We start from the raw sequence: 24,357 nt of genomic DNA on the forward strand, positions 1-24,357 counted from the left end.
TTTGCTTTGGGTCCGATCCATGGGCCTCTTCCGATCTGGCCTGAATTGTCTCCACGAATCCGAGGTGACCGCGCAAAGCCACTGACTGGGTCTACTCCTTCCCGGTAGGCAGATCCGGGAGTTTTTTTTTATATATATTTTTTAACATAAAAATTTATTTAAATATACTCCAGATAAAAAAATTTAAAAAATAGATAGGACGGTTTGACCCTGAGAGGACAGTAAGCAGTCGGCCCGTAGCTTACCGCCCCTCTCAATGGGCGGGTAGGCCCTCCGAAGGAGCGGTAAGCCCCTGCATAAACAGTACCGTGGTGAACGGTACTCCGAATTTCAATTTCCTTCCTACTTTATCCATTCAAAATAGGCTACTTTATCCATTCAAAATAGTGATGTTCTGTTGCTACAAAAAATTTAAAATATTTTGTACGTGTTACATAATCCATATGCAACTCATTTTAATTGAATTTACCCAAAAATCATATGTAGAATTTAAACTAAAATTTTCAAAAAAGACTACTTTTATAACTTCTAACAATTGTTAGTGCCTTAAATAAATTTCTAAAAATCTTGTAAAATTCACTAATATTCTTCTTATGTGATGTGATAATTTCTAAAATTATTTTTAGCACTAGGTTTATATATGTTTGAATTCAAATTAAATTAAAAGAAGAATATCATATGAAATTATAAAAATACATATAAATAGTGAATTACAAAGGAACTCACTTTTTTACCATATAATATAGGACTGAAAATAATTTTAGAAATTATCACATCACATAATAAGAATATTAGTGAATTTTACTAGATTTTTAAAAATTTATTTGAGACAATAACAATCGTTAGAAGTTATAAAAGTAGCTTTTAAAAAAAAATCGTAGTACTGTTCACCGCGATACTGTTTATATTTATTTTCGTAAATCTTTTCATCCGAAATATATTTAAATAAATTTTCATCCGGCTCGTTAGCGACGTGCGTCATATAGGCCTGGGCCTACAAAGTATTATGGGCCATATACGAACTGCGGACTACATGGCCCAGCAAAGGTTGGTAACTTTGCATAGGGTAACACTAGCTTTTTTCTTACCGAAATTATACCAGATGCCTTGGTGATGTTGAAGTTCAAGTAGATCGAATAGAGAATTGAGATTGTCGTTTCATTTATTGCATATATGTTTGATTTATGCATAACGAAATGACAATTTCATATCTCTTCGGGGTGGCATCCCTCTCCAATGAGTGTCTGAGACATCTCTCCTGAATATTTTATCTAATTGATCACTGGATTTGCTTCATAACATGTGAGATTAGAGTGGTAGGAATCAGGGGAGATAAAATGCGAGACAGATTAACGAGTGAAACATAATTTTTTGCCTAGATAGCGCTAAAGGCCTATGAGATGCGGCCTTATTGTATCTCCGATGGGGGAATATGGACGTCATAATTTTTGCCGGCAGGGGCACGCCTTCAGTGCCCCTACCAACACTCGATACAAATGTTTCACCACGCTCCGCGCGGCACATGAACTTTGGGGTGCAACTCTTTTTCTTTTTCCTTTTTGAGAACGTGCATTTCAACATTGCTACCAACTTTTTATGCCAAACTATTTTTAAGAAAGCGGTGACATACCGAAACGTAAAGTTACTACTCGTTATGTGAACTATCGGGCTAACGCTATGACCTACTCCACCACCCTGCACCGCCTCTTCGGGGCGAAATTCCTTTTACATGCGTGTTCACGCATTCGGCGCTTGCGCACAACACGGGGGGCACAGCAAGTCAATTCCATTAATGTGTGTGGGGCCCACGACAAGCTTGTTCTTATCCAAGGTGTTCTCGTTCTCCTTCCCGTCGCTTCTCTTTTTCTCGAAAATTTCGTTCCCAAATTTTTTTAAAAAACTTTTTAGCTAAAATTTAGAAAGATATAGGAGGGAAAAAGTTTCAAAAAAAGTTGAGGGTTGTCGGGGTGGATCGCGTGAATGGCTGCTAATCGCGTGATTAGCAGTGCCCTCTTCCGGGATGAACGGCCAGCGGGATCGGATTCACCGCTTGGACCGACTAGGAGGCCATAGCGGCAATCGACGGCTGGTGCGACAGGGGATGCAAGGCACCGGCTGGTGCGGCCGCCGGGGGACTTGGGCGCTTACACCGGCGGGCTTGATTTCCCTCCCGCCTGCAGCGAATGCACCGAGAAGCATTGCGACACTCGGCTGTGACATGGTTTGTCGCCAAAGAGTTGAAGCACCGGCCGATTAGATCTGCCGGCACTGGCCTTGGCTGACGGGGAGCCACGGGAGCGTGTTCGAACTGACGCCAGCACGTCTTCCTGGTAGCCCGTCGCCAGTGACGGACTCAGGATTTTTTTCGTAGGATAGGCATCTAAATTTTTAAGATCATAGATTCGATAAAAACGTATAAAATTTGACAAAAGACAATACAAATTCGGTAATTCGATATAATATTGTAAATTCAATAATGATAAAGCCAAAGACAAACTGGGAAGAAACGCACACACCTCAAGCCAAAAAGCTTCCTTTCAAGAAAGTTGTTAAGGATAAATCACTGGAGTCAGAGCTGTCCCTTTTGTCAGGTTTTATCCAAGTAAACATCAACTGAGATGTGATCGAATTCCATTTACTCAGGATCGATAAATCTCGAAGTGCCGGCGTAAAGGCTGGGGCAAGAAACCAAGAACTTGTACTTAGTCAATGCAAAGCTCCAATCAGCAGCAGTGCTCCACTCCAACTACGATTTGCCAAATTTAGCGTTCTGAACTGGTATATGGAGAGGAAGATCGGCGTACCTGCTCGGCAGTTGGTCCCACCTCTCGAGGTCTGCAGCTGCGATGAAACTTGGTGGACGACCTTGACGAGCAGTTTCGGCAATCGAGTGACGGTTTCGGCTGAGCCCTGGCGATGGCTGATCGCGTGATCCTCGACTCCTCGTTGCCTCGTGGGTGGCTGATTGCGTGAACCGAGGAGGCGTCAAGTCAGCATTCGGGCTTCGACAAGGAAGATCGAAGGTCAAAACCATCGCACGCGAGCCCAAGAGGACACCAGCCCAGCACGCGACTACGTGAGCACTAGAGGGCTTTTCGGTTTTTTTAAGTTTTGACAACCGGGCTTACTAATCAAACATTTTGGGCTGGACAGGGTAGTCCTGGGCCTACCAGGACTACCCTATGGGTCCGCCCCTGCCCGTCGCCAACCACCCGCCATCGGTTGACGACTTTTTTATTTTAGTCTTTTTAAAACTAATATTTTAATAATAGTCCGTCGATATCAAAAAATTTAAGAACTAGCCCCTTTTATCACGTCAAAGTATCTGACGTGACTTACCAACGTAGTCACGTCTAATTAAAGTGGTCACGCTGGCAGAAACCCCATTGCCTTTACACGTAGGTTAGACATGGCAGCCTGAGTCACGAAAAATTGGTTGATGCGACTCGGATTAACAGTATTTTCGCAGATAAACAGTGTTTTCAGTGGTTTTAGCTGTTCTTTTTCCGCTTTCTCTATTTGAGCAGTTGGTTTGCTGTACTCTAAAATTCATGAAATTTTTTCTATATGTTCTATAATTCATGATGAATCCATTTTAAAAGTATTCACCTCAATACCTCATCTAGGTTTCAAAATAAAAAAACTCCAAAAATAGTTACTTTTAGAAATTCTAGTAATTTTTAAGGCCTCAAATAAATTTTCAAAAATCTGAGAAAATTCACTAATATTCCTCTCATGTGGCGTACTAATTTCTAAAATTATTTTTAACCCTAGGTTACTTGGTGAAAAAATGAGTTCCTTTGCAATGCTCCATTTATATGCATTTTTATCATTTAATTTACATGTCGAACCCACATGTAAAGGCGCCGGGGTTTCCGCCAATAAATATGGCCACTTTGGTCACGCCAATAAATATGGCGTGACTACATTGAGGAGTCATGTCAGATACTATAGCGTGATAAAAGTGACTAGTTTCTGAAAATTTTGATACCGACGAGCTGTTATTAAAATATTAGTTTTAAAAAGACTAAAATAAATAAAAAAATCCTCGGTTGGCGAGGCTGGACCACAGCCCAGGCGAGGCGGCGAGGCGCAGACTCAACATCTACGTCGGCTTCGTCCTCCTCGTCTACATCATAGTGCCCATGTGTTACTGGGCATTCAATCTCTACAACGCCGGCACGTTCCCCATCTCCTCCACCGACCTGTTCACGGGCATCGGCCAGATGTATAACATCTCCTCATGGACGCCATATCTTACGGCCTTGGCTTCGCCACCATCGCCGCTACACTGTCTCATGTCGCCCTTTTCTACGGAAATTAAAGTACGTGCATACACACGCTCACCGGTGTTCATGATCATTGTGTTACGTCTTGCGTGGCTTAACTGAATCGTTTCTTTCTACTGGGAGATGTACCAGAGGTTCCAGGAGTTGTACAAGGGCAAGCCCGACGTGCACACGAGGATTTGGAGAAGGTACGACGACATACTCAGCTGGTGGTTCTTAGCCCTGCTTGTGAAAATCAGAGGACGAGATCTAGATGGGTTAACACCGACGGTGCGGCGTCTACACGTTGATTAGACCTTAAACAGGCAGGAGTACAGAGATGAATATATAGTCCAGATAACTTAGCGGCAAGCCTAATACAAAGCAATCAAATCTAAACTGTCTATCTATAGCCAGGCCAAATCATATGTATCTATATTTCTGTTACAAGATATTTAACACTCCCCCTCAATCTGATCTTACAAGATTTAGATTATTCTTGAACATCTCAAAAGATCTTGCAGCAAGAGCTTTAGTGAGGCCGTCGGCAACTTGATCCTTGGTAGAAATATATTCAACCTCAAGGAGTTTTCTTGCCACTCTTTCTCTTACGAAGTGGTAATCAACTTCTATGTGTTTAGTACGTGCATGAAACACTGGGTTAGTAGATATATACTTAGCTCCAATGTTGTCACACCAGATCTTGGCAACTTGAGGCGATTGGACCCCAAGTTCCTGTAGCAAAGTTTGAATCCATATGATCTCAGCAGTTGCATTTGCCAAAGCTTTGTATTCAGCTTCTGTACTGGAGCGCGACACTGTTGCTTGTTTTCTTGCACTCCATGACACAAGGTTTGAACCTAAGAATACAGCAAACCCTCCTGTAGATCGGTGATCATTAAGACTACCTGCCCAATCTGTATCTGAAAAACCACTCACAAGCAAAAATGAGGATTTACAAATCTTAAGTCCTAATTTAACAGTATGCTTGAGATATCTCAAAATTCTTTTTACTGCTGCCCAGTGTTCTGTGGTTGGAGCATGAAGAAATTGACACACCTTATTTACTGGAAAAGAGATATCTGGCATTGTCAATGTCAAATATTGCAATGCTCCAACAACACTTCTATACTGTGTAGCTTCACTTGGTCCAAGCAAAGTACCCTCATTAACAGACAATTTCTCAGAAGTAGATAGAGGTGTGCTTACTGGCTTGCAGTCACTCATTCCTGTTCTTCGTAGTATATCTGAAGCATATTTTTCTTGACTTAGCAATATTCCATTAGGTATTTTGCTTACTTCAATACCAAGAAAATAGTGAAGGTCATCCAGATCCTTCAGGGCAAACTCCTTCCCAAGATCCTGTAATAGAGTAGATGTTGCACTAGATACAGAACTAGCTGCAATGATATCATCAACATAGATTAACACAAAAATAGTAATACCTCCTTTACTATAGAAAAATATATATGTGTCTGCCTTTGAGGACTTAAACCCCAACTCTTGTAGTTTAGTGCTCAACCTTGAATACCATGCTCTAGGGGCCTGCTTCAGTCCATATAACGCCTTATCCAATTTGCAAACATAATTAAGTAAGGAGGATTTTTCATACCCTAGAGGTTGTCTCGTATACACTTCCTCTTCTAATTCTCCAAGAAGAAAAGCATTTTGCATGTCCAACTGTCGCAGACTCCAATCTCTAGACACAGCAATAGACAAAACTATCCTGATAGTGGTAGCTTTAACAACAGGACTAAAAGTATCCTCATAATCTATGCCATACCTTTGCTTGAAACCTTTTGCCACCAGACGTGCCTTGTACCTATCTAGAGTTCCATCTGCCTTTCTTTTGATCTTATAGACCCACTTACAATCAATAATATTTCTTCTTTTCTGAGGTGGAACCAAATGCCAAGTCTTGTTCTTCATTAGTGCTATGTATTCTGCATCCATTGCTTCTCTCCAATTTTTATCATTTAAAGCTTCATCTACAGTTTGAGGTTCACCGGATGATGTAAAACAAGTGTATCTAACTGTACCGTCAGTGTATGCCTTCTCCTTGCGTATTCCACTACGCAGGCGAGTATGGGGTCTGGTTGGCGTAGGATCTTCTGGAAAATCAACCTCCAACGTGTATGTGTCTCCTCATACTGTTTCTGCGCCACTAGCACCCAGCGATTCTTCAGAAGATCCCGAGGGAGTAGCAGCTGCACCAGACGGGGATTCGCGCCGTGATGGGAACTCGCGCCGTGGAGAGTTAGCCGATGGAACGGCCACGACCTGAGCAGGGAGAGGCACGTCCTCATAAGCCTCCGATGGGACTGCCACGTTCTGAGCAGGAGCGGGAACGGGCACAGACCTCAATGATGTCTCCAGCGGCGCCTCCGATAGGACTACACTGTTCTGAGCAGGAGAGGGAACGGGCACAAACCCCGATGATGTCTCCAGCGGCAACGTTCCATCTCCAGAACCTGTTATTTGCTGCTGCAGAGCTTCTGTATTTCCACTGCCGTCACCTGTACTTTCTTCAAAAGAATTGTTAGCGACATTAGGAGGCATACGATCATTCTGATGATGTTCTCCCACTTGATCATAGCCGTGGAAAACAAGGGTAGATGGAAGAAGAGATATTTCTGAGCGCAATCGAGCACCGGCATTTGAATGCATTTGAGCAAAAGGAAACACATTTTCATCAAATGTAACATCCCGAGAGATATACACACCCGACCAGAGGAGGGATCAAGACACTTGAAGCCTTTATGAATTGCGTTGTAACCTAGAAAGACACATTGCTTTGACCGGAATTGAAGCTTATGGGTATTATAGGGACGAAGGTTCGGCCAACAAGCACATCCAAACACTCGAAGAGAGTTATAGTTTGGTCGTTGCTTGAACAACTGTTCTAAAGGAGTATCAAAGTTGATAACTTTACTAGGAATACGATTAATGATATATGTGGCGGCAAGGAAAGCTTCGTCCCAAAATTTGAGTGGCATAGAAGCTTGAGCAAGCAAGGCTAGACCAACCTCTACTATATGGCGATGTTTTCTCTCTGCTGACCCATTCTGTTGATGAGCATAGGGACAAGAGACATGGTGAGATATGCCAATTTTATCAAAAAGGGGTGAAGTTTTTTATACTCTCCTCCCCAGTCAGTTTGCATAGCTATGATTTTACGGTCAAAAAGTCTCTCAACTAATTTCTGAAAATCATTGAATTTTTCAAACACCTCAGACTTATTCTTAAGAAGATAAATCCAGATGAACTTGCTATAATCATCAATAAAACTAACATAATATTTCTTTCCATTAACAGAACTCGGAGCAACACCCTAGACATTTGAGAAAATAAGTTCCAAACGATGGTGAGACACACTTAATGACCTAGAATATGGTAGTTGATGGCTTTTAGCCTTTTGACATGCGTCACAAACTGACTCTTTATTGGACTCAGAGAGACATGGTAGATTATTTGTGCTAAGAACTCTTGTAACAACTGGAGTGGATGGGTGACCCAAACGACTATACCACCTTGAGAAGGATGGCGTGACCAAGGAGACTTGCTTTGCCGGTGAAGAAGGAAGGAGATAAAGACCTCGGTGACATCTTCCCTTAAGAATTGTGGTCCTCGTGGCTCGATACTTAATCAAAAAAATTCTTGTGGTGAATTTCAAGGAAAGCAAAATTATCCATGGCAAGGCGATGAGCAGATATGAGATTTTTTGTAACTCGTGGCACATGAAGAATATTATTTAGATACAAATTTCGGCTAGGGGTAGAAACAACAGAATGACCAATATGCTTAATCTCCATACTTGCACCATTTGCCGCATGGATCTGATCGTTCCCCTTGTATTTTTCCCGAATAGCCAACTTGTCCAGCTCACCGGTAAGATGGTCGGTTGCACCTGTGTCAAGATACCAATTGGTATCTATTCCATAAGCAGGGGTTGCAGCAGCGACATGCTTTTCTTCAGGCTCATAGTTTTTGTCAAAACGATGCCAGCATTCTGAGGCCACATGACCTCTCTTGTAGCACACCTGGCAGATAGGTCGATTGTCGACACGCTGCTGGTTGTTGCCGCCCCTGCCATGTCCAACTCTGCCTCGGCCACGAAGTGCACTGCGACCACATCCAGCTCTATCGCGGGTGGGCAGTCCTCCACGCCCATGGTTTGCAGCATTCACTGAAGATCCACTACTGCGAAGAGCTTTCCTGTTCTCAAAATTCAGCAACTGAGAATATAAGTCTGTCATGGTGATGGGTTCAACCCTTGCCACCAATGCAGAGATAACAGGTTCAAAGTCATCATCTAAACCATTCAATATATAAGCCACCAAGTCTTCTTCATCTACTGGCTTGCCAGATGCAGTAAGTTCATCTCCGAGAGACCTCATCTTTCCAAAGTATTCGGAGATGGTCAAGTTACCTTTGCGTGTCGTCGTGAGGGAGAGACGGACATTGAGAGAGCGAGCACGCATTTGAGATGCGAACATGCCCTCTATGGTGCGCCAAGCTTCGACCGTCGTTCTTGATGTAGCGACCTGAGTGAGAACTTCTCGCGACAGAGATGAGAAGAGGAAGCCAAGGACCTGTTGGTCCGTGGCAAACCACTCCTGATACGCCGGATTGGAGATCCTTGTCACCTTGTTGTCTTCCTTGTGCTCGATCTGTCCTGCTGGAGCCACAATTGTGCCGTTGATGTGGCCGTCCAATCTTGCGCCGCGTATAGCAGCAAGTACCTGCGCACTCCATAGCGCATGATTTTGCTTGCTCAGCTTCTCTAAGATCTGAAAGCCGAGCAAGGGATTGGAGACGGCACCGGTGGAAGATCCAGCCATGTCAAAGATCGAATTGATCTCAGATAGGCTCTGGTACCATGTGAAAATCAGAGGACGAAAGCTAGATGGGTTGAACACCGACGGTGCGGCGTCTACACGTTGATTAGACCTTAAACAGGCAGAAATACAAAGATGAATATATAGTCCAGATAACTTAGTGGCAAGCCTAATACAAAGGAATCAAATCTAAACTGTCTATCTATAGCCAGGCCAAATCATATGTATCTATATTTCTGTTACAAGATATTTAATACTGCTCGCTGTGACCATGGTGGGAGCGATGGTGCTCTGCACCGTGTTCAAGGAGGAGGTGCAGCTGCCATGGTGGGGGCTTCTCTTCGCCTGCGCCATCGCCTTCGTCCTCACGCTCCCGATCAGTGTCATCACCGCCACCACAAACACGGTACGTACCAACTGCCTCAGTTCAACGGCATGGTTCCAAGTTCCAGTCGTGTTGGAATAAGAATCCGTCTCCTTCATTACGGAGTATTGCTTGGGGCTTATCAGCCGGGGAGTCCGATAGCAAACGTGTGCTTCAAGGTCTACGGCTACATGAGCATGAACCAGTCCGTCTCCTTCCTTCAAGACTTAAAGCTTGGCCATTACATGAAGATCCCGCCGAGATCCATGTCCCTAGTTCAGGTACTATGCATCAGTTTCAATTAAGAATCTTGCTATCTTTCAATCGAGGCCAGCTGGTGTCTGATCAAACAAACTGGTGTTTGAAAATTGATTAGTTCATCGGCCGGCACGGTTGTCGCGTCAACGGTGAACACGATAGTGGCGTGGTGGCTGCTGACGATGGTGCCGCACATCTGCGAGAAGAACCTCCTCCGGAGGGCAGCCCGTGGACGTGCTCCGGCGACCACGTCTTCTTCGACGCATCTGTGATCTGGGGCCTGGTCGGCCCGCGCCGCATCTTCGGGCTGCTCGGCTACTACAATGCGCTCAACTGGTTCTTCCTCGGCGGCCTGATCGGCCCGGTGATCGTGTGGCTCCTGGCCAGCGCGCTGCCCGGGCACGCCTGGTGGATCAGGCTCGTCAACCTGCCGGTGCTCCTCGGGGCCACGGGGAATCGGGGATCATGCCTCCGGCGTCGGCGCTCAACTACACGGCGTGGTGCTTCGTGGGCACGGTGTTCAACTTCTTCGTGTTCCGGTACCACGAGGGGTGGTGGAAGCGGTACAACTACGTGCTGTCGGCGGCCATTGGTCATCTACTTCGCGCTGTCCATGGGCGGAGACCAGCTCGACTGGTAGGGGTCCAGGGGCGAGCACTGCGACCTCGCCATCTGCCCCACGGCCAGGGGCGTGCAGGTGGACGGGTGCCCCGTCCTCTGATGATCAAACCAAGGAGCACCTGCCAAGACCCAAGAGGTGTAGATTTATATAGCTTTTGTGAAATCAGTTGGCCAGTTTGAATAGCTCTCATCTGGTCGTTTAACCAGAAGGACGTCTGGATGGTTGCTGTTTAGTGACTGTTATCGCTTGTGTTATGTATATACCAATGTTTGAAAATGCGCTAGGCGTTTGCGCGGTCGGGTTCCGTATAGCGTTAGCGCCTAGGTGACTCCTAGGTGGTTGTATTTTTAGCATATTAAGAAAGAAAAATTGAGAATAACATTGGCAAATTAGCATATAAAATAGAGATAGTTGGTAGAAACGCCTAGGTGCTAGGCCAAGCGCCGCTTAGGACCGATTTTTTAAACACTAGTATATATAAATGGTGAAATGTCACTGGGTTCAGCATGCACATCCTCTTTACCTTTATGTGTCTGTTCTGGATACTAAATACTTTGTTTAGTTCGACTTTTAACTTTGAAGTTAGAACTATCATAACAAAAAGGTCACGGTTGCAGAATTTCACCAGATATTTGTGGTCTGAATTGAGTTTCGGACCTTTTCAGGCTTGTGGCTGGGTTACATCTTTAGAGGTCACTCTGCAGGGATCAGAAACACCAGTTGTCCGGGCACGATTCAGTGATGAAAGAAAATTGGATGGCACTATTGATAAGTTCGGTAAGAAAAGGTAAAAGACAACAGATGTAGTACTCGAATCAAGCAACAAATTTACCACGAAAGAACGACAAAGTACCAGATGTTTAAGTGAAAACATAAGCACACTTCTTGATGACAAACTCTCAACTGCACACCTAATTCCAACAAGTATTGGACCACTAAAAATGCCAGTAGTCAAAGTCTAGAAACAAAAACTTTCTATCAACACTAAGATTAAGATTCAAACAAACATTGATTTGATTTGGTAGGGGCCGCGCGAACGCGTACCCCTCTACCATAAATTACGACGTCCACTCTCCTACTTGAGGAGATGATAAGCCAGTGCTCCTCCTAAGTGCAATGGAGGCTACTGACTTAGGCCATGCCCCTTCTTGATCGGCCATAGACCCCGTCCAGGTAAGTATGTTTGCAGGGTGCCCCTCGGTCTTGCTATATTATCCTCCCGCTTTCTTCCTCGGTCTCAACAGCCAATACGGTGCTATTCTGCTAACCAGGTGGTTTCCGTGTGGGCTAATCGCGGTCATAGGTCACGAGTTCGTATTGGACTCGCCACCTCAATAGAGGCCTACGCGCCCACCACTCCTTGGGCCTGCGCACCTGTGTTTCTGCTGCGCTGTGACGAGCTCGCGGCCGCGACCCCGCGCACGGATCCGCAGGGGACGGAAACCAATTCTGTGAGATCTCTATCTGCGCTATACATTTTAGATTTAACGGCTCGTGCGCGTACGTACAGACGTGATAGACAGCCCACAGGTGCAAGGGTCCCCGGCGTTCGGCAAGCCGCTACACCACATCTGCAGATGCGCAGACGCGTCAGACGACGTGCCCGGGTTCCCAACCTGGCAACCAATGTCAGCGCGTTCTCGGAATATATATATAGAGAGAAAGAGAGCTGGCGACACAGTGCTACACAGCTGCATCTGTGTGCCGTGTTCTCTCAAACAAAATGATCATGCCATGGAACTAGACAAGCACGAACACTTGTCTAGTTCATGCCGTCCATTGCACGTTGCGCACATTAATTTCAAGATTGCACTGCACGACTAGCAAGGCAAACGAGGCCGTGAGCACTAATGCATGCGGTGCCAGTGAGCTTAGAAGCCAACAAGGAACGCCAACCGACACTGATATGCATGCAATGGCTCACCAGCGTATGGAGCTCAAGCATGTTTCTCTCCATCTGCTACTGACTTTAATAACTCAGTTCATTGTGGTAGCAACTAAGGCCGTACTCCCAATGCTCTATCTTGGCTTACAGTATTTCTTAGACATTAAATGATTATATATATAGGATTTTTTATGAGGTGGCAATAAATTAAAGAAGATAGAGATGAAGTTTGTTTCTTCCTAAAGAAAAAAGCTAGACATAATATCCAACACAAAAAACAAATTAAGAAATACATTGTGGTGCTCAATATCTATCTTAATGTGTTACATGAAACAAGCAAATAAATAAGTACCAATAGAAAAAATTAGATGTGCACACATATTTAAAGATGTGAAAGAAACTTTGCATTGGAGAGATAATTTCTACACTAATATCTATATGAGATGGAAGGAGATATGTATTGCTCTAAGAAATTTGCATTGGGAGTAACCTAATATCTTTGTTCTTTTTTACTTGTTGTTTATGATATTGATATGGTCTATGATACATTCTTTTGATCGTTGTTTTTTCTAACTATTTATTATCAAAAGTTATTAAAAATATATTTAATTGAAGTATTTTCCGTTACAAAATACTAATATTATTTTCATATGACAAAAATTAATACTTTTGTGTATACTACTGATAAAAGATTCTAAGATTTGATTGCATGTATCTCTAAATATCATCTATTTGAGAACAAAAGGAGTAGCAAATGACACGGCAGTAAATACACAATCTTTTCTTATTATTGACGACAATGATAAGAAGAGATTTGTGTATTTATTGTGTTGTCGCTTGCTCGGTAAGGTAGGAGGTGCTATTGAGCACCTCGCCCGTCCAACTCAAACCCAAACGTTTATCTAATTCTTAAATGCCAGTCAAGCTCCTAACATAATATTTCTCTCTTTTTTTTTTCAAAAAAGAAAGTGTTCACCTACTCCTGCTGCACTGCCAAAGTGCCAAGAGTGCACTATGCACCTTTCATCTGGTTCTTTATAAAGCAGGACAAAGGCAGCTACCAGCTAGAAGCAGAAAAAGGGCAAGATTCAGGAAGGATAACAAGGAGGGCAATTGAAATAGAACTATGAACGCCATCATTTTCTCTTCTACTCTGTTGATTTTCATATTGTAAAGATCGATGGAATTATCTAACCAAACCACACCTTGTTTGAAACCTAACCACACGTACGAGGATGGGAGGCGTCAGGATGAGTTCTCGACCTACGGTTGTGGCTGTTGCGATTGATGCAAGCCACCCTGCTCGTTCCTTCCGACGAGTCGTCGCGAGGAGTCATGATGCATCCTCGTCTTCTCGACGATTTCGGGACTCGCAGGACCCCTTCACATGAGAGCCGGCGTCGGCCGACCAAGGGGTCGACCATTGGTCGAGCTCGTGATGGCAAATGCAGGCTAATGGCAACAGAAGCCATGGGTTCAGCGCAAGGAAAGTAATGTGTCCGAGCTTAGAGATATGAAAAAGAAGTTTGGTTTAGACCTGAATATCTGATCAGTAGATGAACAGGCGAAGCAATCCGCCGCGCGCTCTGCAGTGGAGAAGTTAGAGTTGTTGCGTCACCGGGATTCGATGGAGCTTAGCAACGATGACACGGTGTACGGTTGTCCCCACGGCAGTATCAGTGGTGGTCTTTGGGTCGTGGGTGTGACAAGTTTGAGGTACTTGTGTGTTTCACTGCAGAAAATCGGAGCTACTTTCATTGGCAACAATAACCTATGACAGATCCAATCAGTTTGTGGAGTCCAAGTAGTTAGTGGTGTGTCTTTTTTGGACAGTTATTTCGAAAAGGATGTCTATTGAGCAAGGGATTTTACCTGTTTTTACATCGAATTAATCATACATTTGTGTGATTTTTAACTCCGATTTTTCTTATAAATTAGATCAATTCTTCATTCTTATAAAAAATCAGCAATGCTCTTACCGTTCTTTTGAGAGAAAAAAATCTGCTTCGGACCAAGAAACGCAGGGGATCAACTTATGGGCACTTTAATAATGATCAAACAAGTCAGACAACACTGATGAAATTATTGCTCTCAGTCATCATAGCACGGTAAATAGCATGACAGATAACACTGAGCATGGGCCGGACTGAAAAAAAGCCCAATTTGTTCCGGGCTGAAAATGGCAGCCTAGACCCGGTCCAATAACCCCATTGGACAGCAAAATCAGGCAGGGCTCGGTCCGCCTGATTAATTTAACATACAAATATAATTAAAATTAATGTTTTGAACGGGCTTGGGCTGGACCTATTTTTTCGGGCTCATAAACTGCTGCCAGGTCTGTCCACAGCAGCTGGCCAACGTGCCGGTCCGGGTGGCCAAGCGCAGTATTTTCATTTGTGTTCTTCTGGTGTTTGATCATCACTAGGGCTGCCCGTACCATGTCTGTAAGTTCTTGCTCAATAAACTCGAATATACAATTCTCCTGAATTCTCTTCACGGGTTCAGAGAAAAAACAAAAACCTTACTACGCATCATGGACCGGCTTCCCTTGCAAAACCAGTAAAACAATGTACAGTTGCGAACTGGGAGCCTCCGAGCTTGGCAAATGGCGACTGATTTTCCATTTTCTGGAACGTACAGGATCTGCCGCAGCCACGCTACAGTACCCTGCAGCTGCTACGCGGCGCAGTAGGCGGCTGCAGCCTGCCGAGTTCCCCTACCCTTTTGTCGAGGATGCGGTGACTGTTTACTTGAAATGTAGGATTAGAAAAACATATGAATAGTAAGAACATGGTAATAAGATAAGGTAACGGGTGGAAAATAGATGATTGAAAAACACAAAAAATTTATAGGAATAGGTCTTTGGATGAGTCGTAGAAAAAAAAAACATTAATTGTTAGAACCAACAGTACATTAAGTTAAGTAGAGTAATACAACTACAGCTCTGTACATCTAAAACAACCATTTGCCTTATTTGTTGTTATGATCAGGCCTTGATTTATCTCACTCCTACGTGAACGAGTGAAAAAATGAGATCCGAGTGGATTCTGTGTTTTCTTTTCCTATGGCTTCAATCCTATGTTCCAAATGGTGCTACAGTACTAAATCCTATAGGAACTGGAATCCTGTGTTTTTTTTCTAAAAAAATCCTTTGATCCAAAGAGCCGGAACTTGGGATCGGCACGCCGCATGCGGCCGGAGCGATGGTCGTGCAGTGCTCCACACCATCCTTGTCCGGGACGGGCGGCTGTGGCTCCGGCGCGGTGGGCTGGCATTGATGACCGTGGCTCACATTAGGTTGCCCGATGAAAACCATTCTTACGTACGCTCCGCGCGCACCCTTCGCCTCCGCGGCATCTCTCCAGTCTGGAACCCGGGGCGTGCACCCCACCTTGGCGCAGCGGCGAGCCGGCTGCAGAGAGCCGGGTTCCTGGCGCCTTTGGCAGCCGCCGGTAGGAGATCGTCGCGGTTTCGACCGCGAATACGTCACAACACGCCGCAGAAACACGCGTGCGCAAAGCCCGGTCGAGGAGCGGGTAGCCTGGCAGGGCCGCGCGTGGCACACGCTTGGTTACTAGGCGTGGCAGGGCCTGCGTTGATAGGCCGAGTCCAACACGAACTCGTTAGTCCTGACTCCTGGCCGCAATTAGCCCAAGTGCAAGCAAACCGCCTGTTTAGCGGATAGAATAGTACCATATCGGCTGATGAAACCGAGGAAAGAAGCGGGAGGAGAATAATTAAGACAGAGGGGCACCTTGCAAACATACTTACCTGGACTGGGTCTATGGTCGATCAAGAATAACCATGGCCTAAGTCAGTGGTCTCCATTGCACTTGGGAGGAGCACTGGCTTACCATCTCCTCAAGTAGGAGAGTGGACGTCATAATTTGTGGCAGGTGGGGTATGCGTTCGCGCGGCCCCTACCAAAATACCAATTAAAGTTTAGTTTATCGTTTGAAATATTTGGATTTCAGGTTTTGTTTGGCCGTTGATGCAATTTTCTGATTTTGAATAGGTTGCAGATTGTCGTTCAGTCGTGACCTGTGTCCAGGATTCAGATGTAACATTTCAGATTACTGGTCTTTTTCACTTCTTAAACATTTGAGTTGACTCAGCAACTCACTGCTGTTTTGCCTTTTGTTTTTGCTCTCGTCATTATGTTTATAACCGGGAATTCGGTAGATGGAAGGGTTCTTCGGGCTTAACACTTCCATTCTCGCGTGTTAAGCTTCCTTGCATACTCATCCGAATTCACGAGCGCACGGAGTAATTTTTGGTTGTAAATGTGTTCCTTGAGTTGAGTTAAACGAGCCAAAATACCAAACGTCGTTCGCCCTCCGCTCTTTTTTTTCTTTCCGAAGCGAACAACAGGAGAGCTACATGTTATATTAATAAAAAGAAGATTTTACAATATATAAGGTGAAAAAAGAAGGAAAAGAAACGCAAGCCGACAAGGCAACCGCACCAGAGAAAACATGACTACTCGCCACAAAGAAGTTAGCCCAAGGCCGCGCCCCGGCCAGGGTCCAGAGGTCCGTCTCGTCCCCAATTTTTTGGACAACGGCCGAAGCCAGTCGTTCTTCGCTTTAGAAGACCTTAGTGTTCTGCTCCTTCCAAATTTCCCAGCTGACCAGAATAACTAGTGACCTAAGCCCCCGTCTAAGAACATTCCTCATTGGTGGCTAGGTTAGTCCACCATTGAGAGATGGAAGAGGATGGCGACAAGAAGAAGGTTCGCCCTCCGCTCTAATAAAATAGTCTATTTGGCAGTTCCAGATCATAACACTGACTGCAGCTTGGACTCGGAAGACCAAATGTCACAGCTATAATGAAGTCTAGGCAACCCCTGGGGCTCCGGTGCAGCATTTCAGAAACAGTTATAGTTGATCACTGAATCTGAGGAGATTATTCTGAAGGTACCATGAGGTACTTGACTTCGACAATATAAACTCGGTGGGTTCTGAATAAGAACTCAAGCAATTCATTCACAACACCCCAACAACCTTCAGTTTCTCTCAATCTACTCTCTCGTCGCGCATAGGTATCCATGGCCGGAGCTGCTCCTGTTAGCACTGGCAAGATACAAGTCATTCCTGGTGGACAAGGAAAAGAGGAAGGTGGTGTTTGCAGAGCCCGAAAAGGAGTTCGTGGATGCTCCTCAGCATCATCACTCTTCCGCTAGGCACCATTGCTCGGCTGCTGAGTAAGGTCTTGACGCGAGCCATTTCCAAACCAAGGCATGCAAGAGCATGCTGCTTAAGCCCCTCAGGGCTGCTAATCCCGGATAAGTGTGTGTGAGAGGAACGTGGAGGAGGTCGACGACGGGGAAGCGCCCGGTGGCTGCGGCGCTGCGTCGGGGTCGCACGCGAGGACGGGGACGGGATGGATCCGATGGAATCGAAGTTTCCTTCTTTTTTTTTTTTGGCAGGAATCTTATATTGTGCGGGCTTCCCTAGATTTTGCTGGATTCATGCTTTCCAATTCGAGATAGAACCAACCAGGCCGATTCTAGAATCTGAATCAGATTCAGCCCAATTCATGGGATCCAAACGGGCCCTTATAGGGGAGTGATGATTTATGTTCCATGCCCGTTTCTGAGAGTGAGCAAGAACCATGACTGCACTGAAAAGCATAACACAGGTGGATCCTACCTTATCACATGTACACAAAACATTTCAAAAATTACAAAATGCTCAATCAACTGTTAACAAAATGATATTTCGATTCTACATAACTCTCAGCTACCCACAGAAAGGATCCAAAAGCAGCTGCCTCCAAAACAAGATGAGTGAACTCTGTAAACGTAATTGTTATCATTTTACCATCCTTTGCATTAACAGAACCATCGTCCAATACCTTAATGTCTGGCCGTCCAAACAAAGCCTGTGTTTGCTTCTCGATCAGTGACACAGCTTCGTTTGATCTAATAGTAGCATATCTTTGCAATGTATCAGCATCCAATTGCGAAACATAAGACCTCAACTTGTTTGGATTTGATTCTTTATCGTCCAAACTGATCTCCTCCCCATCAGGTGAAATCTGAACCAAGGACTCCATATCCCAGAATGGATTAGGTTGCAGGTTTTCAAATACTATCTGCTGCTTGGGGTTCGGGGGGAGAGTCTTCACAGTTTTCTCGAGTTGGAATCGCTCATCCACCCTTTTAAGGAAGTAACCATACATGATGGATGCTGCATACAGCTTTCCGAGATTTAAGTTGCTGATTTCAACAACAGTGTCTAGTGGTGCTGACATCTTTTCTCCCATGATAAGATTCAGATGATTTTGTATCATCTCAAAAGCGTCTGGGGAGTGTATGCTTTGCAGTTTGTCCTCTTGGTTAGGAAGTGAGGATATGTCGCGTATAGGGCCACCCCCTGGTGATAATGCAGGTGTCATAGACATGTCATTCTCCATGAACTTATAGATAATGAAACAGTAGATGATCTCTTCTAAGGCATTTCGCCTTTCCTTCTCTTTGACTTCTGCAATTCTCCTGTGGTTCAATTAGCTTCTCATCAGTTAGTGCATTGTTGAATGTTGGTTGATGTGAATATGACTATATTTACATGTTTCATTGGAGGGTCTACTCCCCCCCTCCCCCCACCCACCCCATTTTTTCTATAAAATCAACATAGCTGCATCAAAAAAAAATTTACATCTATGCTAGCCAACTTGTGTTGTGTTGCATTTATTTACTATATAGCGTAATTGCAGTTTTTTTGCGATAGAGCAGATAACATTTTGTTTAATGTTGTGAGAATAAAAGTGTATCATGGGTAGTTGCCTAGTTGGGTAACATATGAGGGTAAAACATGGTGAACAGAACAGCAGATGTGATAATTGAGTACTTGCTGGTTGCTGCTGAATTGAAGAAAACAGTTCCAACAAATTGAGGGGAGTTACTTGTAGAGGAGGTCCTGGGGAGCTTTTGAGGCTTCTTCGTTTTGCTCATCTTTCTCCGATTGCAGATTTTCAAGTTGCTGACCAACTGTTGCAGGAAGCAGGTGAGGGTGTGATTGTAGTATTTGGACTAGAAGTTGACCGCTTGGAGATTCAAATTGAAGTGGAGCAAGCCGTGTGTAGCCATCACCAGATTCCGTTTTTGCTTTAACCTTCAAGGTCCTCATACGGTAATTATTAATCTGGAATCCAGCTTTGTAACAAATGCTATAAGGAAAGCCCTGCAGAAAAAGAAGCCATCATTCACTTGACCCGGAATAACTTAGCTTGGAACATGAAGTGGGACATATGTTACTCCTACATAATATAACATCATGATATAAACAGCGAATTAACATAAATAAAGTAGGAACTTAGTGAACATGCAGGTTGAGCAGAACAGTTCAAGCATAACTGCATAGGAAAGGATGAAATGCAACGATCACTATCAGGTGTCAAGGAAAAGCCTCACATCACCAAGAAAATCTACACACTGGGATCGACCAACATCAGCTGCAAATGCATCATAATTTAGTGCAACAAGTGTGCCAAAATATTGATGATGCAAAGATCGGACAGAAGTTTTTGTAAATCTATGAAAAAGGGTTGCCATGCGATGACAAGCATCAATAACAACTAAAATCTCACAACGCAAATATTGAATAGTATGGCACTCTACGCATTCTTTTTCCTATCAATACGGTTTGAGCTGCACCATCTAGTGAATAAGTTTTTTAATTCAATTTTCCACCTTCTGAGGCAGTACAATTTTCAGTAGATTATTTCCAATTACAAACCAAGGTTGAATAAAGTGAACATATCTTTTGTTCAAATGAACAAAGTACACCCAACACCCTAAACAGCTCACCTGCAATTGAGGAAGCATGCTGGCGAATATAACAGTGGATACATAGCACACCTGGGCAACGGCACACAAAAACCTCGTGCAACACAGCTCAGATTGGCACTACGCAGCAGCAAAGCAAAGGGCAGTCCACTTAAGTAGAACCACCCAAGTTCCCACAAATTATGCTTCAGACCTTCTTTTGCATCCCGATCTAGACAGCGTCCGATTCAAGCAGCAAAACATCCCAGCCAAAATTCAGTACAGATTCAATTTTCCACCTTCTGAGGCAGTACAATTTTCAGTAGATTATTTCCAATTACAAACCAAGGTTGAATAAAGTGATCATATCTTTTGTTCAAATGAACAAAGTACACCCAACACCCTAAACAGCTCACCTGCAATTGAGGAAGCATGCTGGCGAATATAACAGTGGATACATAGCACAACTGGGCAACGGCACACAAAAACCTCGTGCAACACAGCTCAGATTGGCACTACGCAGCAGCAAAGCAAAGGGCAGTCCACTTAAGTAGAACCACCCAAGTTCCCACAAATTATGCTTCAGACCTTCTTTTGCATCCCGATCTAGACAGCGTCCGATTCGAGCAGCAAAACATCCCAGCCAAAATTCAGTACAGATATAAAACACATCAGCTGCTCAATTCAGCCAGAATGCCCATACTTGTCAAAGCCCAACGACCAACAAGTCAGCAGCAACACATACGCCGAGGAATCAAACCAATACACGCGAGCTAAACATGCTCGGGAACAAATCGGTACGCCCGCCTCACCATAAGTAAGAAATGGCCGGGAGGGGAGGAACCACCTTGCAGAAGAGCCTGCTGGACTCCACAGCGGCGCGCAGCCTGATGCCGCATGACAAAGAGGATGAGGAGGCGGTGATGGCGGGGGGTAGGGAGGTGAGAACGAGCGCCGCGTCGGCCCACGCCGGCATCGCGGGCGGATGGGGGAGGAGGGCAGCGCGAAGCTTGGGCAGGGGAGCAGGTGGGATTCCGTCGGCTGTGTTGGGCTCCTGAGATTTTCTTCCCAACTGTGGACTGGCAGCTTGGCAACGAGGCCCTCATCTTCTTTTTCTATCGGGGGCTCGTGCTCCGCCTCTGCTTCTTACAGGTGTGCTCCGTCCAAGTCCCGTTGAGAGAGCACGGCACGGCAAGTGATGCCGGTGCGAGGCTTGTGAGCCAGCCATCTGCCGTAAGCGTACGGGATGAAGAAAAGTTGGGAGTGGAAGTCGGGACTCTGGACGTGAAGCGACGTGGTTTTGTCTTTAGCCTGTGTGCCAGGTAACTGGGTTTGTACCGAGAGGTGCGTACTCAATAGTCATCACTTAGTTTATTTTTTATTTTTTTATGAATCATTACTTAATTCGTATGTTCATGGACCATTGCTTGCTCATCTCCTCCTCGCTAACTGAAGGCATGAACGAACCGAGGCAGTAGGAAAATACATCATACACTAAGGCCGCAGAATTAGCATGATTGAGCAAAGCTCATTCCTATGCAAACTCAGGTAGAATTGGAAATCAATTGTCATGGAGGAGTACACTTCTACCAAACCGAGTTGATTGTGTGCATCGACAGCCACAAAATTGCCTTAGCAGCGACAACACTCCGAAAGCTACAACACAAGAGCTGAGTACATCATTTCCCTTCGCTCAGGTAGATCACAAGCACCAAAACTGTCCAAAAACGGCAACAATATTCTAACTGAAAGGCACGTAGCAAAAAAATTGATGCACCCGTCCTGCACCGCCCAAGGTATCTCAAAGAACCGCCTTATACTCCATAGGGTAATCTGGTGTGGCTTGGGAATATCAAAACCGTGGTTCCCAGTTAGGTTCAGGTCTCAGTCAAAAGTTGGCGACAAGCACTCCTCAACCATGTCCAGTAGGTTAGGATTTTCCAATGCAGCCGCGACACGTTCTTTGTCATTCAGTTGCTTATTCACTGCAAGAAAGAAAGAACTTACACTGGGATATTGAGCCAGGAAAGAGAATGATGTAACTGTAATGCAGAAACTGCTGAACACATACCAGCAGCTTCAGTTGCATGTGATCCAGGGGCCACCCTTATGTCCACCTACAAAGATCAGGACTCACAAAGCTGCCTAAATTTTATCATGAAAATATAAACAATAGACAACACAAAGTATGTTGATGAAAAAAAAGTAGTTTTGGAATCTGTTGTAAACTGCATCCACGCTGGTAAGAAGTCTTAGAGTATAACCATTAACGGCCATTCAGCTTATTGAATGTACGGTAGACATGTATATGAGCTACTAGTTTTCTAACCATTAACGGCCATTGGCCAAGTTTTTATGTACAAAAAGGTGATTCTGCACACTTCCCAATAAAAGTTATAGTGTTTGGATACCAACGGTAGGCACTTCAGGCCTTCGTACCACCTATGAAACAGTAGTCAACAACAATACTAATCTGCGACAGCAGCAGGTTAACATAAATGGCATGTCTATCACGTATTTCTAGAACTTGCTAAACTGGACATGACATTACACAAATGATAATGATTGCGTAAATCATAATACAAGTTTTTTGCTTTGAACTTGACATTAACAGCGTACCTTGTAACGAGGAGGAAGACTCCGTATGAGTTTCACACGTAAGCAAAGGCCAATAACAGTTGCCATACTGCAGTGCTCCACTGTTGGGGTGAAAGTAACCCTGATGCAAAGCAAATGTGAGTTTCATTAGCAATCTTGAATGTCAAGGAGACCAGCAAACCTAGAAAGATGAGAACTTACCTGACATGACTAAGTTTATCATTGAGTTCAATTGAGTCTTCGGTTACCACATTCAGCTGTTCCAACGAGTATGGGTGCTCTGGGTCCTTTATATCTCTAATGTGATGTAAGAATGTTAAGGAACTCAACAAAGTGACTAGGATAGAAAACTCCAGACATGCATATAGGGAAAACAGGAAGAAGGATATCAAATATTTCTAGCTGGTCTATTGGCTCCGCTGCATTTTCATCGGTGGTCTCTGGTGCCTGCCGAACACGCCGCTCTTTTTTCTCATGAATTACAGGATTAGCGTTTATCAACCCCATAACCATTTTTGCAAATGCGATGGGCTAATTTTAGATAAGAAAGACAAATTCCTGCAAGTCGATAAGCATGAAAATGTGTTAACAAGAGTATGCCCTTTAAATTGTGCAAAGTAGTTTAGTCTCATAAAATTCCCATAAATAGATCAGGCTTGCTAAACAGAAAGACAACCTAGTAATACTGGTTAGGTTGCTAAAGCCTGAAGTGCAAACTAGACCCATGGAAGATATTCAGAATCAAATATCCCCTTGCTTGTTGAACACTAGAAATCCATGTTCAGTTGTCCAAACTTACACAAAACAAAGCCTAGTAAAGTCGATCAACAGAAATCACCCTAATCAGTTCAGTTGAATCCCAACAATAGCGTACCCCTAAACACCAGGCGTCCAGGCCAAACACCACCCAAAAAACTCCCGCACGGGGAACTAGGGACTTGAACCCAGTCACAAAATCCCACCGTTGTTTGACCCCCTCCACGGGGAAAACTTCCGATTATCTCCACTCGAACAACTCAACCAACCCCAATTCCCAGAACACAGTACCCTAACTGGTGTCACCCAACGAGATTGCATAGACAGCAGAGCAACGAGACAACTTTCCCTCAAACTGGGGAAACCGCGCGAAGGTGGGCGCGGCAGAGAGAGAAGCTCACCGGCAGAGGACGGCGGCGGGCGGTCGAAGAAGGCGGTGCGCGTGGCGTGGCTCGGGCGGTTTGGGCTCGTCGGCTCGCGTCGGGGGAAGACGAGGCGTGCGGGGTCGAGGCGACTCGGTCTCGTCTTGCGGTGATCCATTCCAACTTCGCATCAGCCTCTGTTTGTTGGGCCTTGACGGGCCGTAATGGGCCTCCTCGCCAGACAGAGACGGGCCATCACATGTCGTCCGAGTCGGACCAAGTCGCAGTACAAGTTCCTTAAAGCGAACGTGCCTTCAGCACGATGGTAAGGCTCGGGAGTGAGCCAAATCAGCCCGAGCTTGATGCTTGGGTATTGCACCTGTTCCGATTTATTTCGGATATCTTCAGTTCTTTGGCGTGACGCTACAGATAGGACTGCGATGTGCTCGTCGTCTACGGAATTTTTGATGGGTTTCGGTGATCTCCAGATGGACGCTTTCTTCAAGCTGCGTGTAGGTGTAGGACTAGTATGTACGTGCGTTAGGTGTGTGTGGGAGGTTGTGTGTGTGGGGTGAGTTCGTGCGTTCATGTTCAGATACTACAGCTGTATTCAGTGGTGAAGAATAAAAAAAAAGTTC

At 44.8% G+C, this 24,357-nt stretch overlaps 3 protein-coding genes and 3 non-coding genes across 8 annotated transcripts; 2 read left to right on the forward strand and 4 right to left on the reverse strand.

Annotated features, from left to right (window-relative positions):
* Nucleotides 1-8,487: 8,487 nt before the first annotated feature.
* Nucleotides 8,488-8,626, reverse strand: LOC133925674 (small nucleolar RNA Z247). Its single transcript, XR_009910948.1, has one exon. It is a non-coding gene; the product is annotated as a small nucleolar RNA Z247 (small nucleolar RNA).
* A 711-nt stretch (nucleotides 8,627-9,337) lies between these two features.
* LOC133925601 (oligopeptide transporter 4-like) lies at nucleotides 9,338-10,368 on the forward strand. The gene is made up of 3 exons (XM_062371474.1): nucleotides 9,338-9,512; nucleotides 9,617-9,751; nucleotides 9,847-10,368. Exons 1-3 carry the CDS (start codon nucleotides 9,378-9,380, stop codon nucleotides 10,366-10,368), a joined length of 792 nt encoding a protein of 263 aa, XP_062227458.1. The 5' UTR covers nucleotides 9,338-9,377.
* A 1,004-nt stretch (nucleotides 10,369-11,372) lies between these two features.
* Nucleotides 11,373-11,531, reverse strand: LOC133925718 (U1 spliceosomal RNA). Its single transcript, XR_009910987.1, has one exon. It is a non-coding gene; the product is annotated as a U1 spliceosomal RNA (small nuclear RNA).
* A 4,467-nt stretch (nucleotides 11,532-15,998) lies between these two features.
* Nucleotides 15,999-16,159, forward strand: LOC133925706 (U1 spliceosomal RNA). Its single transcript, XR_009910977.1, has one exon. It is a non-coding gene; the product is annotated as a U1 spliceosomal RNA (small nuclear RNA).
* Nucleotides 16,160-17,853: 1,694 nt separating this feature from the next.
* LOC133924879 (UV-B-induced protein At3g17800, chloroplastic-like) lies at nucleotides 17,854-21,322 on the reverse strand. 3 transcript variants are annotated; one of them, XM_062370611.1, is made up of 3 exons: nucleotides 20,851-21,322; nucleotides 19,142-19,419; nucleotides 17,854-18,731 (listed from the first exon to the last, which is right to left on the reverse strand). In XM_062370611.1, exons 1-3 carry the CDS (start codon nucleotides 20,977-20,979, stop codon nucleotides 17,933-17,935), a joined length of 1,206 nt encoding a protein of 401 aa, XP_062226595.1. In that variant the 5' UTR covers nucleotides 20,980-21,322; the 3' UTR covers nucleotides 17,854-17,932. The 3 variants fall into 3 exon arrangements, with proteins under 3 accessions (XP_062226595.1, XP_062226596.1, XP_062226594.1); XM_062370612.1 differs by lacking the exon at nucleotides 20,851-21,322 and adding an exon at nucleotides 20,046-20,844; XM_062370610.1 differs by lacking the exon at nucleotides 20,851-21,322 and adding an exon at nucleotides 19,650-20,039.
* Nucleotides 21,323-21,538: 216 nt separating this feature from the next.
* On the reverse strand, nucleotides 21,539-23,914 carry LOC133924881 (protein AE7-like). Its single transcript, XM_062370613.1, has 6 exons — nucleotides 23,759-23,914; nucleotides 22,989-23,159; nucleotides 22,803-22,906; nucleotides 22,623-22,722; nucleotides 22,075-22,120; nucleotides 21,539-21,988 (listed from the first exon to the last, which is right to left on the reverse strand). The coding sequence occupies exons 2-6, from the start codon at nucleotides 23,112-23,114 to the stop codon at nucleotides 21,888-21,890; spliced, it is 477 nt and encodes a 158-aa protein (XP_062226597.1). The 5' UTR covers nucleotides 23,115-23,159; nucleotides 23,759-23,914; the 3' UTR covers nucleotides 21,539-21,887.
* Nucleotides 23,915-24,357: the final 443 nt, after the last annotated feature.

This window comes from Phragmites australis, chromosome 7 (genome assembly GCF_958298935.1).
Source record: "Phragmites australis chromosome 7, lpPhrAust1.1, whole genome shotgun sequence".
Classification (NCBI taxonomy): Eukaryota; Viridiplantae; Streptophyta; class Magnoliopsida; order Poales; family Poaceae; genus Phragmites; species Phragmites australis.